General features: G+C 36.4%; 1 protein-coding gene across 13 annotated transcripts in view; it reads right to left on the bottom strand.

The window, feature by feature from the left end:
- TRDN (triadin) overlaps positions 1–17,871 on the bottom strand; it is a 225,112-nt gene extending 207,241 nt beyond the window's left edge. For 5 of the 13 annotated variants that reach the window (XM_064649623.1, XM_064649621.1, XM_064649624.1 and 2 more), the window contains exon 1: positions 17,376–17,870. In XM_064649623.1, coding sequence (XP_064505693.1) covers positions 17,376–17,397 — 22 coding nt within the window. In that variant the 5' untranslated portion in view covers positions 17,398–17,870. Of the gene's footprint in view, positions 1–17,375 lie in introns of all 13 variants that reach the window. The other 8 variants (XM_064649619.1, XM_064649627.1, XM_064649620.1 and 5 more) reach the window with 4 other exon arrangements.
- Positions 17,872–18,259: the final 388 nt, after the last annotated feature.

The following is an 18,259-nucleotide window of genomic DNA, read 5'->3' as shown; positions in this document are numbered from 1 at the left end:
TATTAAAGTAATTATTTTTTTGCTTATATTATAGTGGTGTTGTTGTATGGGCAGGATATTTTCTTTGCCTAGTCTTTTCTGGTATATGATAATGGCTTTATACAACTTTTGTGATTTATGGAGAAAGAATTGGCAGAATTATTAACTGATTAATATAGCTCAAGGTTCTCCTGTTTCCTACAAAAGATGCTAACTTATTTTACCATCTGACAGAGTAGATCCAAATTCCAAATGAATGTTTTTTTTCAAATATATATGCCATAACATTCTGTATTAATGGATTTCTCATAAACCAATGAAACAATTTTAAAGTAAATTTTTTCACTAAGCACAAAATTTCCAGTGGCGATACAGAAAAAAATCCTAATATTGTGAATATGTATCTATTTTTTTCAGTATAAATTTGCTCAATTATAACATTTAAAAATAGTTTTTTCTGTATCTCCTTGAAAATGTAAATATATATCCATATAAAATATATGATACCTGGGGAGGATGTTTTTAGTGTAGGATTTAAGCCTCTGGAAAGGAGAAAGAATTTTGATCCATTGTTAAGTGACTCAGAGAAGTGATGTCTTAATTTTGAATAAAAGTTTTACTTGCAGGCTAGCAGTCCTTTAAACATATTCAATAACAGAGAAAATAGAAATATTCTCTAAATTAAAAGATTCCAAAAGTAGAAGAATATTTATTTTTTAAACCTATCTATATAGACTATGTCTAAAATATTTCTTTATCCTACTCTCATTAAGCTTCTACACACAGGAAGGAAGGAAGAAGGAAGAATCCATTAATTATAAACTTATGTGTTTGCAATATACATGAAATAAAAATATTGTCTAATGAGAGAGATATTTGTGAAATTGTCTTAATAGAAGATTCCAAATTCTAGAAAACAAATTCAAACTACACATTCCTGGTCAGAGCACAGAATTATAGAATCACTTATGCTGGAAAAGACCTTTAAGGTCATCAAGTCTAATTGTTAACTCAGCACTGCCAAGGCCACCACCAGACCATGTCCCTAAGTGCCACATCTACATGTCTTTTAAAGACCTCCAGGGATGGTGGCTCTACCATTTCCCTGGGTACCCTATTCCAGTGCTTGACAGCCCTTTCTATGAAGAAATTTTTTCCTAATGTCCAACCTAAACCTCCTGTGGCACAGCTGGAGGCCATTTCCTCTTATCCATTGCTTATTACCTGGGAGAAGAGATTGACACCCACCTCACTACAACCTCCTTTCAGGTTGCTGCAGAGAGCAATAAGGACCCCCTTAAGCCCCCTTTTCTCCCATTTTCCCTCAGCTGCTCCTCATAAGACTTCTTGTGCTCTAGACTCTTCACCAGCATAGAATGTTGCAAATTTATCATTCATTTTAATTCCCTCTCATTGCATTTTTCTGATTAGCATAAAAATGGGACAAAAATGTTGAAATGTCTCTGAGTTGCTCTTTCTGGGCAACCTTCTGCCCTAGGTATGGATGAGGAATCCATTTGCTTACATTTTTGGAATGTGATTATTTCTGAAGTTCATAGCCTCTCAGTTCCCATGCCTGCATTATAATACTAGACATAGGGTTCTACCTTATTTGGGTCATGAAAGACTAATTAAAATGTAAGCAGACTTCAGCAGAGTAGTCATCAAACCTTAGTGGTACATCTTAGAACAGAAAAAAAAAATCTTTCCTCTTTTTTTAATTACATGATCAGTCCCAAAAGCTTTCATAATGTTAGTCTTGCCTCAGTACAGTTAAAAAGATTTTATTCCAAGTTAAAACAAACCCATCACCTTGAAATGGCCCCTCCAAGTTGTTATCGGTAACTGGAACAGAAAGTGATGTACATTGGGGAAAAATTTTGACCTGGTTTCCCTATTTCCTTCTACGCATTCTAAATCAACTAATCTTTAGCATGTGTTGTAAACATGCACGAAGTCATCACAAAAACATTCAGCTATCTTTCACAAGCTGTAACACCTCCCCACATTCTCTGTAGAGCAGATCCGTATAGTAGGAGCTCCAGTATTCCTAGCCCATAGTAACAGCAGCTGCTGCAAAGTTTCCACTGAGCTTGAGTGTCTTGCATGAACATCAGACAACTTGCAGGACCTCTATAATGTTCCTGGTATCTTGCCCCAACCTTAGTTATTTTGTGCTTCACTCTCTGACTGAAAAAGAGAAGAACAAAGTTGCATACCTCTGCCTGAAGTTCAACCATGAAAAGAATATTTAGGCATATTTGTCCTGATTTTATCCCACTCTTTCCCATACAACAGAAAAACCTATTGTGAAAGGTTTTTGTGAAAAAGTGAAAGAACACTTTTTTCAGCCTGGCATTGTTTTCCGAACTACCTGTCCTGATTCATAAATCTTCTAATGATTCTCAAACATGCCCATATAAATACAATGTTTTCCTATTTACTAAACCTTCACGTAGTCTCAGGTAATATTCAAAATGTGCAGTTCCAGTCTGCATACTTTTATAGATCTTCAAATCTGGATTTATCTGCCCCTGGTCTTCTAATATTTATCTTCCCCTCAGTTCACACTCTGACAAAAGGCCATATTATTTTCATTCTGAAGAAAGGAAGGAATGGAGCAGTCATGGGAAGAGAGGATATCATACTGGAAGACTGGTAGGAGACAGAGCTGAACCCAGGTCTCCCGTTCTAACTTCTAGTTCACTGCTCCTCTACATCGTGTAATGTTTATGTTAAACATGTCACAGGCTTCCCATGAATGTAGTTGTTTGGCTTCTTAGACATCTTTTTAAGCCATTTATACACATTTGGCATATCTGTACATATGTATAAAGTTTCTCGAACATTTCCTTCTTGGATGTTAAGAATACCAAAGCTATTGCTACTTTCTTGTTTCAGGAAACTTTCAAGCAATTGTCTGATATTTCATTAGTATTGTATTCAGTATTAATAAAGCAGTCTCAACTCATAACTTTGCCAGTATAATAAAAAGACAGAGAGATGTCCTCTGCAGATGTAGAAATTGATGGTCCTTTCTAAATTTTTAATAAAGCTTTTGAGAGTTACTTAGTTATTCTGCCTATATGTTTGCAAGATTTTGCTGCGTGTTATATGAATGGTCAAAGGCCCATTCATCATCTAACCTTTCTTTATTAATTTCCTCTTCTATTATATCAATAGAGTGCAGCTTCAGCTGTAATTAGGTAAGTGCTAATACATAAAAAATGCATACTTTCATGTTTATAGAAAACGAACATTTACTTTATGATAAATATTTCAGCATTACAGCTTACATTTACTATGTTCTTATGGTCATGTAACTGATAATCTTTCACCTCCCCAAACCTACAAGACGTAGCATGCTATAAAACTATTTCAATAGAAGACCAGATGTACACAAAATGTATCTAATATAATTGAATGAGTAGCAATAATATTCAAATAATGAAATAGAAAAAGGGCAAGATACATTGTACTATGCTTTCTATTTTTCCTGGGGTTTTTTTTTGTTGTTTAAGGTAGTACTTTATTTAAACCTTAGGCTGAGTGTCACATAGGAAGTGTGAAATAAACTGTATAGGATGATGTTCTTAAAGAACTCTACCTACATACTGTGCAGCACACAGTCCACTCCTCAGGGCCCGCCCGGGCAGGGTGCTTCTGACAGGTAAGTGGAGAAAAGCTAAAGTGTCTTTAGGGTTCTTCCATCATTCAGAACTGTGACAAAAGGGTTGTCTGAGATAAGACTTAAATAAGACATCAGTCTCACATACAGCTGAGCCTGATCAACAGTGCAAATCAACAGCTCATTTCTACTCATCTTGCTGACGAGGGCGAGAGCAGTATTAGCTTTTAAGGGACATTCACAACATACCTGTTTTGAGAGATGGCAGGAAAATTTTCCTTGTCTTCCCTATATTTCCAGAAATGCTCAGACCTGGTGGATTACAACTTGACAGTGTCCCTTGGGTATTCATTCCTCAGAGGTTGCTATTCCCTAGCAAACCACTACAGAAATGGACATAGAGGACCATTAGATATCGGGGCTTGCTAAAGTCACCATTCCCATGACCAAGTACTGAAAATGTTGATAACAAGCATGAAAGTATGAGAAAGTGTAAGATCTACTTGTCATGGAAAAATGTTGTCAAGATTTTATCATGCACAGTGTGTTTCTGTCCCAGCTGATACTGCAGTTCACATCACCTTTAATCAGGAGCTACTTTGCAGAAAGAAGTAGAGATTACAAAGGGTTAGAGTGCTGAAGAATTTGCAGATTTGTATAATGGAAATTTTGGCAGGTAACTTCTATACAGAATAAATTCTGATGATACCTTCAGAAGCATACAGGCCATGAAAATGGTATTTATACAAGAGATCTGCAGAAAATTAATAGTCCATGTGTTGGGAAGTTCACATTTTTCATATCTATGTCCAAAAAAGTGTTCATGAAATTCTAGTTATGAAATCAATGAAGAATAAAATAATTTATGATTCTCTTATCTTCCCATTTCATTGTCCTGGCATCTAAGCAAGTTGAAAACCCCAAACAAAAGTTAAGTTTCTGCAACCAAAAGTAAATCAGCAAGGTACTGAATGATAATAAGGACTAAAAATATGTGTTCTTTCAAATAGAATATGTACTCTCTCAGCTGATGCGGCACTACTGCAGTTCTAGTTTTATTCAAAATTATTGAAAAAATGCTTTTCAATTACTGCAAGAATAAAAGAAATACTGTGAGAACAAAAGAAAGAGGCAAATTGAAAGTAAACATAGATATCAAGTCCTGACCGTGGTTGAAAACATGTGAATCTTTTCCAAAACCAAATTCAGAGATTTAGCAAATTTCATGCAGGCAACTTTTATTGAAGACCTAAGTAAGTGCTTCTACTTTGGAAGACTTAGAATTATGTAATTAGACAGAGTGAAATTATTGTCAAAAATACCTTAAAGACAATAAGGATTTTGTTAGCAGTAATAGCAACAATAGTTATTTCAAAGGTTTTGACTGGACATATTCAATAAGGCTACAAATGCTGAAGAGTTAGCAATAACAAACACAAAAAGACTGAGATAGAGAAAAACTTTCAATGATATCTTGAAGAATGGAAGTGTGAAGAATGTCTCCCGTAAAAACATGAACACATTATCTAAGTTTTCATTTATGCTAACTTAAACCAGTGTATCTATGGGAAGGTGGTTTTCACTTGTATATACCTTAGAGACAACTGAAAAAAGGTTTTTCTAGTGAGGAAACTATTGAGACAACTATTATATTAAAATGTACTTTCACAAATACACTGAAGTTTCTGAACTCTTAAAGAGAAGGTAGATAGCTTTGGTATTGCTTACATTCAAAGATGAGAACTGAGAGGAGAAAGAGGAACACTGTGAACAACCAGGACTTCACAGGCTTTTGTAAACACTCCATTTTTTTAGCAGACTTCACATATTTTGTTTGTTTTGATACCTATTCTTGTGTAAAAAAAAGAAACATGTTAGTGTTTTTTTGGATGGTTGGTTGTTTTGTTTTTTTCAGGTTGCAGATTGATTTCCACATTACATAGTGAACTACAAGCTCTTCACCAGATATCTGAGAAAATGAGTAGTGCAGGGCAAAAGAAAGATCCAGAGAATTTTTTTTAATTCTCTGGATAATAATTTTTTTAATTTTAAGCTTACTAATATAAGCTTTTTTCCACCATTACTTTCTCATCCCATATTAATCATATATTAATCCTAATATTAATCATGCCTATTTACTGTGTCCTGTGTGCTCAAAAGACCAGAAATTCAGACTACCGCATAATTTTTTACGGACATTGTATGGGACAAGAGGAAAGGTGTCTCTTCCTGCTTATTTACACAAACATAGAAAATCAGGGAGATGTGGAATTGCCCGAAAATGAGATTTTTGGGCTAGAAAACAGACACATAATAAGAAGCTTTTTTTGTTCCTAGCTAAATGGTTTCACCTGGAAAACAGCTGTTCCCTCCATTGGGACAAGACTGACACTGGAATTGTTCCAGTGCAACCAAGGTGCATCTATTTTCAAGAGAAGATGTAATTCATATCTGCCTACCTTGGCACTTGCAGGGAAAGAAGGAACATCTGGAAATTAAAACTGTGTTCACATTTGAGAAATTCCACTAATATATTAACAGCTTGAGGAATGAACAGAGGGGAAAGTGGCAGAGTCTGCAGATGCAATGAATCAATGGTTGCACCTTCATGATATTTACAAATAAATATGATGTTGCATTCACATCTCAGAGTGGCTCAGTACCGTAGAGAGAAGAATGGACAGGTTTAGTTGAAATTTTACATAAATTTTGCAATATTTAGGACAAATTTATGCTATGCTGAAAAATTATTTCAGAACATGAATATTTTTGATCTTTGAGAATAAACTCAAAAGCATTGTAAGTACAAGAACCAAGAAATACTGTTGCTGCCTCTTCTGCTTGAGTAACACTGATTTGAGACAGCAGAACTAAGAATTTAATAGACGGGATGATAAGTGGGAGGACCAAAGGTGGGGAAAGTGATGAACAAAGCTGGGTTGGAATAGTGTGTGCCTATGGGTAGCATGGGCTCAGCTACCCTCTTCCTTGTTCCTGGGGACATGGGACCACAGCCATCCAGCACTGGGAGGAGAGGCATCCCACTGCAACTGCCTCTGGCAGGGAGTAGTAAAGAATCTCATAGGTCCTGAAGCCCACCAGATGTGGCCATCTCCAGCAGAGTGAGGAGTGCAATAATTATTTTTCTTCCTCTTTGGTTTACTCATGTGAAAAATCCAGACAGTAAAAAGAAGGCATAAAGCATGGTTTATATATCAAAATAGCACAGATTAGCACTAAAAATATTCCCAAGAATTTAATCACAGAATCACAGAATCATTTAGGTTGGAAAAGACCTCTGAGATCATAAAGTCCAACTTCTGACTGATCACTACCTTACCAACTAGACGATGGCATTAAGTGCCATGTCCAGTTGCTTCTTGAACGCCTCCAGGGACGATGACTCCATCACCTCCTTGGGCAGTCCATTCTAATGTTTAACAATCCTTTCCATGAAGAAATTCCTCCTGATGTCCAACCTGCACCTCCCCTGGTGCAACTTGAGGCTGTGTCCTCTTGTTCTGTAACTAGTTGCCTGGGAGAGGAGATTGCTTGCTACCTTGCTACAACCTCCTTTCAAGTAGTTCTGGAGAGTGATAAGGTCCCCCTTAAACCTCCTTTCTCCAGGCTAAGCAACCCCAGCTCCCTCAGCTGCTTCTCATAGGACTTAGTCATTAGACCCTTCACCAGCTTTGTTGCCCTTCTCTGGACATGCTCCAGCACCTCAGTGTCTTTCATGGTGTGAGGGGCCCAGAATTGGACACAGCACTTGAGGTGTGGCCTCACCAGGGCCAAGTACAGAAGGACAATTGCTTCCCTAGTCCTGCTGGCCACCCTGTTTTTGATACAAGCCAGGATGCCATTGGCCTTCTTGGCCACCTGGGCACACTGATTGCTCATGTTTCGTTGCTGTTGACCAGCACCCTCAGGTCCTTTTCTTCTGGACCACTTTCCATGCACTCTTCCCCCAGCCTGAAGCATGGGATTATTGTGGCTGAAGTGTAGAACACAGTCCTTGACCTTTTTTAACCTCATTTCATTAACCTTGGCCCATCTATTTAGTCTCTCCAGATTCCTCTGCAGAGCCTTCCTTCCTCCAGCAGATCAAAACTCCCACCCAACTTGATGTCGTCCACGAACTTAGTGAGGGTACTTTTGAACAGTTGTATAGTTTAATATTCACTTCGCTAGAAAATGAAAACTTAAAATTATTATCAAAAACACTTTGATCTCCAAGATATTAAGGAAATATCTTTAAAATTTTAAATTACTTTAGGATTCTAGGACAGAGACTGTTTCTGGCCACACAAAGTAAAGTGATTAGTCCAACACAGTCCTGACCTCTAGGCACTACCGTGGGAAAAAAAAATCAGATCCAGTGCCACTTTATTGTTCTGGCAGCCTCCACAAGAATGGCATCGTCTCTAATTTTCTATGCTTAGCATGACACGCTGAAGACTGGATAGAAATATTGTTGTAAAACTAAGTCATTCGTACCTCTTCTGTGAAACTGCCTTTAACACTTCACAGTGTGAAATGCACTAGCCTATCCTAAATGATGAATGAAACGATGGCTAATATACTCTTAAAAGGAAATTCCCACTAATTGGTTTTTAAGACAAAAACTAACCGTCATCATTGTTTTGCCTGTATAGTTGAAATTATCTTAATTCGTTGACTGGTAAAATTCCACTTTCCCCTTCCCAATGCACTAATATCTGCATATGCGCACATTTTAATTCACATTTAATTTTAATCTTAAGTCTGTGCTGAAGCCTTATCAATATTTGTAGCTAACCTAACAAAGCTTTCCTGAAATTGCATTCTCATATATTTGGAGTGGTTTTCCCCATAATTTCCAAAGTTCCCCTCTTTCCAGAGTAATGGTGACCTAGCAAAGTTTCTCTTGTGACCTTTCTTATATGAGCTCTGTATAAATCACTAAAAGAAAACAACAGCAAATCACTGGACACTTCTGGTTCAATAGAAACCTTGCAGGCAAAATATAATGAAGCTGTATTACAAAACGCACGGGTCTCTCCCTTGTGATAAATGAAAGGAATAGGCATGGAGGTGTGTCTCTGGGGAGAGGGTCCCACAGCACTTATTTCTGGAAAAGGAAGAGAGAGAGTAGGTTGAGAAAAGAGAGTTTGGGCTAGTAACAGCCCTGGAAATTCATCACTTCATCTGGTTAACTAACAGCAGAGTAGAGCATTACATTCTCTAGACCATTTCAGGTGGCTTTTAGGTAATCAATATAAAATGCTAGAACAAGACAAGCATTTTAGGATAGATGTATCTCACATGGATTACTTCTGCTTGACCATCTGACAAAAGGGCTACTCTTTCTGAGAAAAAAACCCACAGGTATTTAGTTCTAAGTTGACATGCCTCTTACTAAAGTGAAAACTTCATCAAAAGATTTTTGAGCCCTTGCATTTTTGAAGCAGTAAAAAATTTTGTGTTTTCAAAACTCACTCCATTACTAAAATAACATCTTCATTGACTTTACAAGTTATGAGACAAATTAAGAGCAGAGTATGTAGTGGTTCTGCTCCAAGTCAACGGATGCAGTCATCCATCTAGTGATGCAGCTGCTCCAGGCAGAGTTCACATTCAACCTCTATCACAGGTCTTTTGCTATAATATACACGTAACATGGAATATATAATATACACTCCTGGTAAAACAAACAAACAAACAAACAAAAAAACCACAAACCCCAAACCAAACCAACCAAACAAAAAAAAAATCCCCAAAACCCCCCAAAACACACACACACACAAAGAAAACAGCAACAACAACAACAACAAACAAACAAAAACCCAAACCGAAACAAAACAAAACAAAATCCCAGAACCCGCCCTCCCTCCACCAAACCAGCCCAAAACAACAAACCAAATCAATAGTAAATATTTTAAAAAATGAGTCTAACTTTGGATATCTCCTTGTAAAATTGTCACATTTTTTAATCCTAACATGAATGATGATTGAACAAAATTTCTGGGAAGAAGAGGGTTTGAATGTTTTCCTTAAAAAAAAAAGCGGCTGAAATTATACTAAATTTATACTGCAATTACAGTTTAATTATTTGGATTCTAAAACTGTGAAAGGTATATAGCCTGAACTGTATCATATACTTGTGATATCACCTTTTTGGGATGTTAAGTTATATCTTGTGTCAGATATGCTCATACATTAATATAGCTAACTTCAGTAAGCGTCACATGGATAGACCTGAAGTCAAAATTAAGGTCCTATATGCTATAGGAGGAAAAGCTCAATGCAAAATAAGGACCTTAACATTTGAATAGATGTATTAAATTATGCCTCTAAAAACAGTAAAATAGTTACCAGAAAACTATATTTATGGTAATTGTGTCAATTGTGAATAGCCTCTCAGCAAAGATTGAAACAAGATTTAGCCTTCCTGACATGCATAGAGAACCACGACTTAAATCTACATAATGGAATATAGGAAAAAAATTGGTTCATTTACATACCAAAGGAGGCTACAAAGGCTTAGATTCATTGTGCCTTTGACAATTTGACTCCAGGCGAAGGTACTGAGATACTTTTGAAGTTGTCAGAACATAAGCACGTACAGGGAGTAGCAGGTCTTTACTCATTACATATTTGTAAAGGATTTTTTAAAACTAACTTTGAAGATAGAAAGAGGGGACTTCTCCAGTGAGAAAGTTTTCCTGTGCTTGGCATTTAATATTTTCCTTTCTTATGGTAAATGCCTTCGCATGGCACCAAGAACTTTTAGGCCAGATACAAGTTCATACTGTGCTGTCAGACTTATTCTAAAAAAAGGACAAATCAGCCACAGCACTCAAGTGAGGCTTATTCAAGACTTAAAGTGACTGCTTTTTCATTCTGATTTCTAAGGGCAAAACCCATCACTGGCCATGATTTTGAGCAACTGAACTAATCTGACTGAAAGTATAACTTAGGTGAGCTTTAGCTTATGGAGTATTTGGGATAGAAGAAACAATAATTAAAAAAAATCAATACCTTCAATACCTACATTTAAAGAAGTGACCAGAGTTTCCTTTCCTGAATATTACCTGCAATATTATCTAACATATTTTGAAAGGGGGAGGAGAGGAGAAAGAGAAGAAGGTGGGGCAGGACAAGGTCTGTCAACAGTGTCATCTGGTATCTCTACCTATTAGTGTCACTAACTCTACCATTAGTAGCTTTGGTAGCCATGTACTTGCTGCGTAATTCCAATAGGCTTTTTTACATAAAGCAACTGTGCTGTTGGCACACATTAGGAAAAGGACCTAGAAGCTAAATCTTGCTGGTCCTTTTTGACCACATACAGCTTAAACACACTCCCACTCAGGGATCTAAAGTCTGAATGGTCTGTTCCAATGCACTAAAGCAAGATTTATATGAAGGCATAGGGCTAACACTAAAATATTAAATAGTCACATTTTTCCAGTAAAAATGTTTAAAGCTGGCAAGAGAACATGACAGTGGGATGATATGGATAAGAAATATAGCTGGTTGTCCATAGCTTAAGTCTTTATATGGGGTGACTTTATAGTTCAGATCTGCTTATCTACTTCATGTACTGTGCTACCTGTCTGATCTGTCAATGTAAAGCACTAAGGATATTAAGCCTGCCCATCTCTGTAAATTCTCTTTGATCACACCTTTGATTTGGTTTTAGTTTAATGTGAAAGCATTTTATGAAAAACGCTGTGTTCCCATTTTACACGTACCTGAATACATTTCAATATTAATCCTAAACAATTTTCTTTTTTAAGACCCACTAAAATGATTTTGCAGGGGGGGAAGGAAGGGAATACAATTGTTGATGGTTTTTGAATCATAAACTACTTTTCTTTACAAGTCTTTAAAAAAATCCCTTTTAAAAATTAAATGTGAAATTAAGAAAACCTGTGCTAAGGACCACGCTTTCACAGTACTACAATTTTACACTACTATCTATAGAAATCACTTTTATTTAAAAAAAAAGCCATGATCAAGCCATTATAGTTGTGAAAACTTTTAAAGAAATCGCTGAACTGTTGGAAATCACTGGCTAAGCAGATGCAGTTAAATTAAGGTAGCCTTTTTTTGAGAGTATGATCTGTTTGCAAATACAAAGGATGTGTTCTTAATTCAATTTTTTTACTATTTGAACTCAATTATTTTATAACAAGAAATAATTAAGCCTTTTAAAAAAAAAGCTAGAAATACATTTTCTTTTTCTAACTTTTGAATAAATATTACATGAAAGAAAATGAGCTCTATCAGTTACATATTCTTGTAGGATGCAATGACCAGAAATTAAATTAGAAATAGTATTATATATACTTTACAGTACACAAATAAGCAATTTTTAAATGCTGGATTTGTATAATTTTAATTGAATTCCAATTTCCATCCTAATGAAGCTTGACAGAAACCACAAGTAAAAGTTAAGTCATTATCTAGCAAAAGAGAAATGCACCATTTACCATTCTCCATTCTTAAAAACCCAACAAAAACAACATGAAAAGACTAAGAATCTGGATAAATGGCTCCTAAATTGTAGATTTTTTTAATAGATGGCTTTTCAGGTTATCTATCTCTCTAAGAGTAAAAGGCACAAATTTAGTGAGAAAGGCTGTGTTCAGTTACCATATTACTAAGCAGCCAACAGGAGTCTGTCTCTTTTCCATTCTTTTGGGAAAAAGAACAATATGTAAAATTGCTATTTTGAAATCCAGATTCCTTGTTTGTTGCTTTAAATCACAACTAAAATTAGGATTAAAATAGGATAACTCTTGTTTCTCTGTCCTCAGGATGCCCTAAACTGAAGCCAGACCCATATTATGAAATATGATTTCAACTAAAAGGTTAAAAAAAAAAAAGTTTCTGCTTTCCACAGCAGAGCAGTAAAAGCAGCATGAATCTACTTTTTATTCAGTATTTACACTGTAGACAATGGGTAAAATTGTGCAAAATATTTATAGACTAGTTTTTTTCAAATTTTCAGTACTTGAAGCTGTAGATTGGGACTTCTGAGGATGTAAGTAGTTGCACAGATTTCATTTTTAAATCAGTGGTGACTGATCTCCCCAATAACTTGAAAATACTACCAGGATTTTAAACATGTTTCTTATTATATAAATAACCTTAAAATATGTTCCAAATACTTATGAGCACCAGGTTCTTTAAAAAAAAAAAGAATAAATGTTCAGATCTAAGGTCCAGCTCTTTGACCACAAGTAAAGGGGAGTTAACTGTACGCAGACACTTTCAGCCCATCACAGACTAACAACACCTTAGCCATCTGGTTTATTGGTTTTAAGTCTTCCTGCTGTCCATAGATAGCTAACTTTCTAAGGGGCTACCTAAAGAGCTTCCCTGTACCAACTGAACATGCATAGATACTGTATCAGCTGTGGGTAGCATTGTCCACAAATTCTTAAACCTAAAACTTAAGATAGTAAATTTGACCTCACGCTTGCTTCAACAGGCCATGAGAAAGTACCAAGGCTGGAGCCAAACTAACAAGCTCAGTCGTCCAGGCCTGCAGTCACAGGGGAATACAAATTTTAAGGAATTTCAGTGAGAATCTGGAGCTTTTGTTCCCCGCAAAGACTTTTTTACAGGCAGGGTTTTATGACTTTTTGTCTCTCTGGGTAATTATGCTGTTAATTTTATCTGGTAGTTCTGAACAGGAACAGACTGACTCCTTCAAAAAATCATTGCTAAAATTGTTGTATTCTCCTTACCCTGATGTAAAAGGTATACTATCTGCTTCCTTAACACTGAAAGCCAGAAAAAGAAGACACCTTTTCATTTTGAAAATTCACTAGATGCTAAATGAATTCTACAGAAACCTTCTAATTCCAAATTTGAACAGCAGTCTAACTGAAAGGTAGGAAACCTCGTATGCCTAAAGGGTTATTTCTCATATATTATTAGTTTTGTGTCTATCAATCTTCAGGCATGCAGATCTTGTTGCCTTTTGAAATGGTTTACATCTTAAAACTTTTCGTAGCTATCAACAAGCCTGAGTAAAGGACTGAAATCCTGAAAAGCTAATTTTGATTTTGTCACTGACAAGTTGTGTGTGGCCTCAGGGCTAGCCTGTCTGCTTGCAGCCTGCTCCCAGATAGAGGAAATATGTAGTTGCACAGCTCTCAGCAGCAAAATAAAGACCAAACTGTAATTCATTGTCTTATTTCTATTTGACTCCTGCTTCTCTCTTGCTCCGCTGGAGAAGTAACCTGTGGCAGACAAACAGCTGGCATAGAAACCTTGTCTTTCTCCTTTTCTCACCTCCCTGGATTAGGTCAGTGCATAGTCTCCAGGGCACTGCAGCAAGCAGAGCTGAGTCTCTGTTCATTCTTCCCTGCATAAAGTGTCAGGGGACAGCCATCAACCTTGCACTGTGACCTGCAGGAGACTAGAAAGGACCAACTATAAGGCTGCCGCTGGAGCTACTGTGCACATACAGATTAAGCTGTATTTTGGTTGAAGCCATTTCTCAGAGGTGCCAGGCTCAAGGTCAAGTGATATGGGAAGAATTCAGAGATGTTACTTGCCTTTGAAGGGAGAAAATTTGTGCTGCCAAAACTCAACTGGAGCGGAATGTGGGCAGAAATGTGGGGGACAATAAAAAGAGTTTTTTCATATATATTAATGGTAATAAGCAGTGTAAAAATATTGGCCCATTGCAGGATGAGGAAAGTCACCTCACAAACCTGTGTCAGGGGAGGTTTAGGCTGGATATTAGAAAAAGGTTCTTCATCAGGTCGTTGGCTGCTGGAACAGGATCCCCCAGGGAAGTAGTCGCAGCACCAAGCCTGACAGAGTTCAAGAAGCATTTGAACAATACTCTCAGGCACATGGTGTGACTCTTGGGGATGGTCCTATAAGGGCTGGACTCGATGATCCTTATGGGTCCCTTCCAACTGAACATATTCTGTGATTCTGTGAACTACATCTGCCATCGAGTCCAGTCCAATCCCTGTGTTCCATAAACACAGCAAAGTAACATAGCTTGCTAGACAATCACTTAGGTGGATCACAGTAAAGATCCTGGCCATTACAAGAATACGCAATAACAGCTTAACAATAACAATATCAATAATTAATATTAATTAATATTAATATTTTAATAATACTAATAATACTAGTATTAGACCTTGAGAGAGTTGAAAAGACAGAGTACTTAGTATCTGTACTGAGATTTTTTTTTTATACAGTTTTAAGGACTTCCACTTTTTAATAGTACATTTCTGTGACTGCAATGACATGTAATACGAGAATGCTGAAGATAATCCCTTGGAATCTTCTCCTAAATACTTGACAGCAGGAGACGTAAGTCCTGCCAACTTTCTAAGGACACTTATAAGTTGCTGTCTTCAGAGATCTCATTTTGTCTTTCACAGTGTACATTTCACCAGTATTTCCACAATTAATTTGTAACTGTGGAAAAGAATAGGTAGCACATGTGACTTGTGATGCAAGTAAACAGGGCAGGGTCATTGCTTAGTGGCAACGTTTTTAAGTAACTTAGTCTCATTGTCACTATCATGATGTTGACCTGAAAGAGTTCCCCATCATCCTTAGTAATCTATCTTTGAATAGATCACAGTCTTGACATGGGCTGTCAGAAAAAGGTATCCTGAGATATGCACCCACACACTCTACCAGGGCTAGACCATCTCTCTAAACCAGCAGCTACACTGGCCATGGCAGAGTTGAAGCCTGCATCACTGTTGTGCCCTGATCTTTTATGTGTCATCATGGTACCTCAAAAGGCAAGGAGCCCAACAGTCTGGCTGATATGAGACTGACACTGTAAGATAGAGTTAGGAACACCTATCCCAAGGAGTAACTGTTTTAATCCTAATCAAGTCATAAACACCTCAGAAAATCAGGGGATGGGATGTAATATGGGTAAAAAAAAGAAGAAATTCTGTGAAGCAACAGGTATTTTAATACATTTTTTTATTTAACCAAACTATATGTTGCTGAAGTTTGTATTTAAACTTTCAGACTGTGAGTGCCAGTACTGGCCCTGGAGGAAAATAAACTGCAGTGAAACATTAGCCTGAGGCAGAATTCTTACTTTTCTTCCATGAGTAAAATTTCCATCTCATGGATACAGAGTTTTAAAATCAGTCTATCAACATAAGTTTGTTCTAAATGTGTGAAAACAAAACTAGGCTAAACTAAACTAAACTAAACTAATTATATGGCTTATTTACCTGTCATACGGAAGGTCAGCTTACTGTGGAGCTGGTTCCCTTTATTACCTAAAGTCTATGCTTTGCACAAGAAAAACACAGAAGAAAGACAGACACCATGATAGCTAAGGAATACCTATAAAAACATTATAAAAGCACAATAAAAACATTTTCAGACTCTTTGTTTTCTTTTATTATAGGGTCTTTTATTTCATTTTAGGATCTTTCATTGTCTTTCTTCAATAAACCAAATGACTGAAAAGTCACTTCCAGACTGATTGAAAAGTCTCCTATTTTTAATATTAATTTTGGACTAAAAATCTTACTAATTTGGTTATTCTGTAGATTTCCCTGAACACAGCTACAAAATAACCAATGTTTAAAACAAATTTGGTTAAGAATATTCAAATAAACTAGAGTTTGTCTTAGCTGTCAGGTTGAGACACCTGTTTTGTCAGTATTTGCAGCCAGAAGTAAATAAGAGAACAGTCCAACTGCTGATTAAAACATTACATTGGCTCCTTGCTATGGCTAACCAGACATCAAGCAACAATTGTACAATTTGACATACTCTTAATATCAACCTTTTAGAAGGAAGGGGGTCACTCATTAGTAGCACTTAATGCAGAATCCTCTTACAAGTATGAACAATAAAAAACGGAAGATGAAAACTACAACTTTCATGCACTGAAAGCCAGCATAATCAGGAGAAGTAGAATAAAAATAACCTTCAGAAGACTTTTTAAAAGCACCTTTTGTAATGTCATTATTAAATTCAGATAAACACTGTAAAAAAAAGGTTGGAATGAAATGTAACAAAAATATTCAATATTAAAGAGGGTTGCATTTTAAATATATCCTCTGACTGACTGCAGTTGATAAAATATTGTTATGTATCTAAAATATTATTAAAATATGAATGGTCAGGAAATATTAAAGTATATGAAACATTCATATTTTAGAATATGTATTTATTGGTTAATACTATTGCCTTTCATTCTTGCAGGCCAAGCTTTGGTGTACTTATTTCAGCACAATTTTCTCTGACCTCTTTAAAAGTTTATCTGAATAAGGATTTCAGAGGTTTTTTTATATTTTACCCTTCAGTGACTACATATACAGTTCACAAATACTCTGTGCTCCCTAAGGAAAAATCAGGGCCAACAAATTAAACTATTCTGACTCAGGCAAATCTCTCATTATAAGGGACTACCTGAGTAAAGACTTGAGAGTAGAATGCCCTGAAAATTTAGACATTCCCCTCTTGTATCACTCTAATGGAGCTGCCTAAATGGTGATGTGACTAAGGCTATTTTTAGAGATGTACAGAGAACTATCTTCAGTAACTGGTAAAAACTCAAGCTACAGGATTGAAAAAGTAAAAAAAAGAAAGAAAAAACAGGAAAGAAAAGTAAAAGGCAATCCAGCACACAAAATGAAATGGTTCTAGAGTAAAAGAATTATTTGATAAGAGTAACAAACCTTTTTGACATGCTAGCTCAATTATACTGTTAAAGTACATATAATTTCTGGTTAATTATATTTGAAAAGAGTTACTGTACCTTCTGCTGTAATCTCGGCCATGATGATGGTAAGAGATACTCTGTTAAAATGGTCAAGATCTACTGTGGCAGCTTAGACTGTACTTCTGGGTTGCTGGCTCTTGCAGGAGCTGCAGAATGAGAAGGAGGGAGGTCCTCTGCTTTGTCTAATTGTGTTCTTTCTTCTTTTGTGCCCCTCTGAAATGTCTTTTTCCTCTGCAGAATCCTGCCCTCTCACAGCAACCCAAGGTCTTCCAGAGGCACCACTCAAAGCTCAGTCTAAAGTATCAGCTTCTAACAAAAATAGCCACGCCTCACAGTGAACCTTCAGCACATTTTTCTAATATCCTCAGAACCACGCACGCTACAAATAAAAAGTAAAAAGACACGGCTCTAAACAGGACAGGAACTCATGGAAAGGCAACAAAAATCAAAAGAACTGGGAAAGAACAGCTCAGTGCTTCTGCAGCCTCTCCAGCATAATTGCAGTTCTTTGGGGGGTATGTCAGGAAACATGAAATATAGAGTTCAAAGTAACCTTATCCATCCCAGTTCAACTTTATTCTTAGCACACTCAGTGCTTAGTACATTCTTCCTGACCTTATTTGGCTTGGGGAGGTCCTATGAAGCTTACCGCTGACTAAGGGGGAGGGTAAATTTGGGTGATTTTCTTCACTTTGATAGTCGTAGTTCAGAACCAATTAAGACACCAATTCAAACCTATGAAAATGGTAACTTCAGTCTGGATTTTTTTCATCTTCTTCTAATTTGTTGCAATTATCACACATACCTGTGAAGTTCATCTAAATATTACAGAACATGGTTGAAACTCAAATAGTAACAGTTTATATGGTCTAAATACATAAAGGTAATATGCAAAAATATTAAGCAGATAGATTTTTTTT

Source organism: Pseudopipra pipra, chromosome 3 (assembly GCF_036250125.1).
Source record: "Pseudopipra pipra isolate bDixPip1 chromosome 3, bDixPip1.hap1, whole genome shotgun sequence".
Lineage (NCBI taxonomy): Eukaryota > Metazoa > Chordata > Aves > Passeriformes > Pipridae > Pseudopipra > Pseudopipra pipra.
This window is presented reverse-complemented; position numbering and strand designations above follow the sequence as displayed.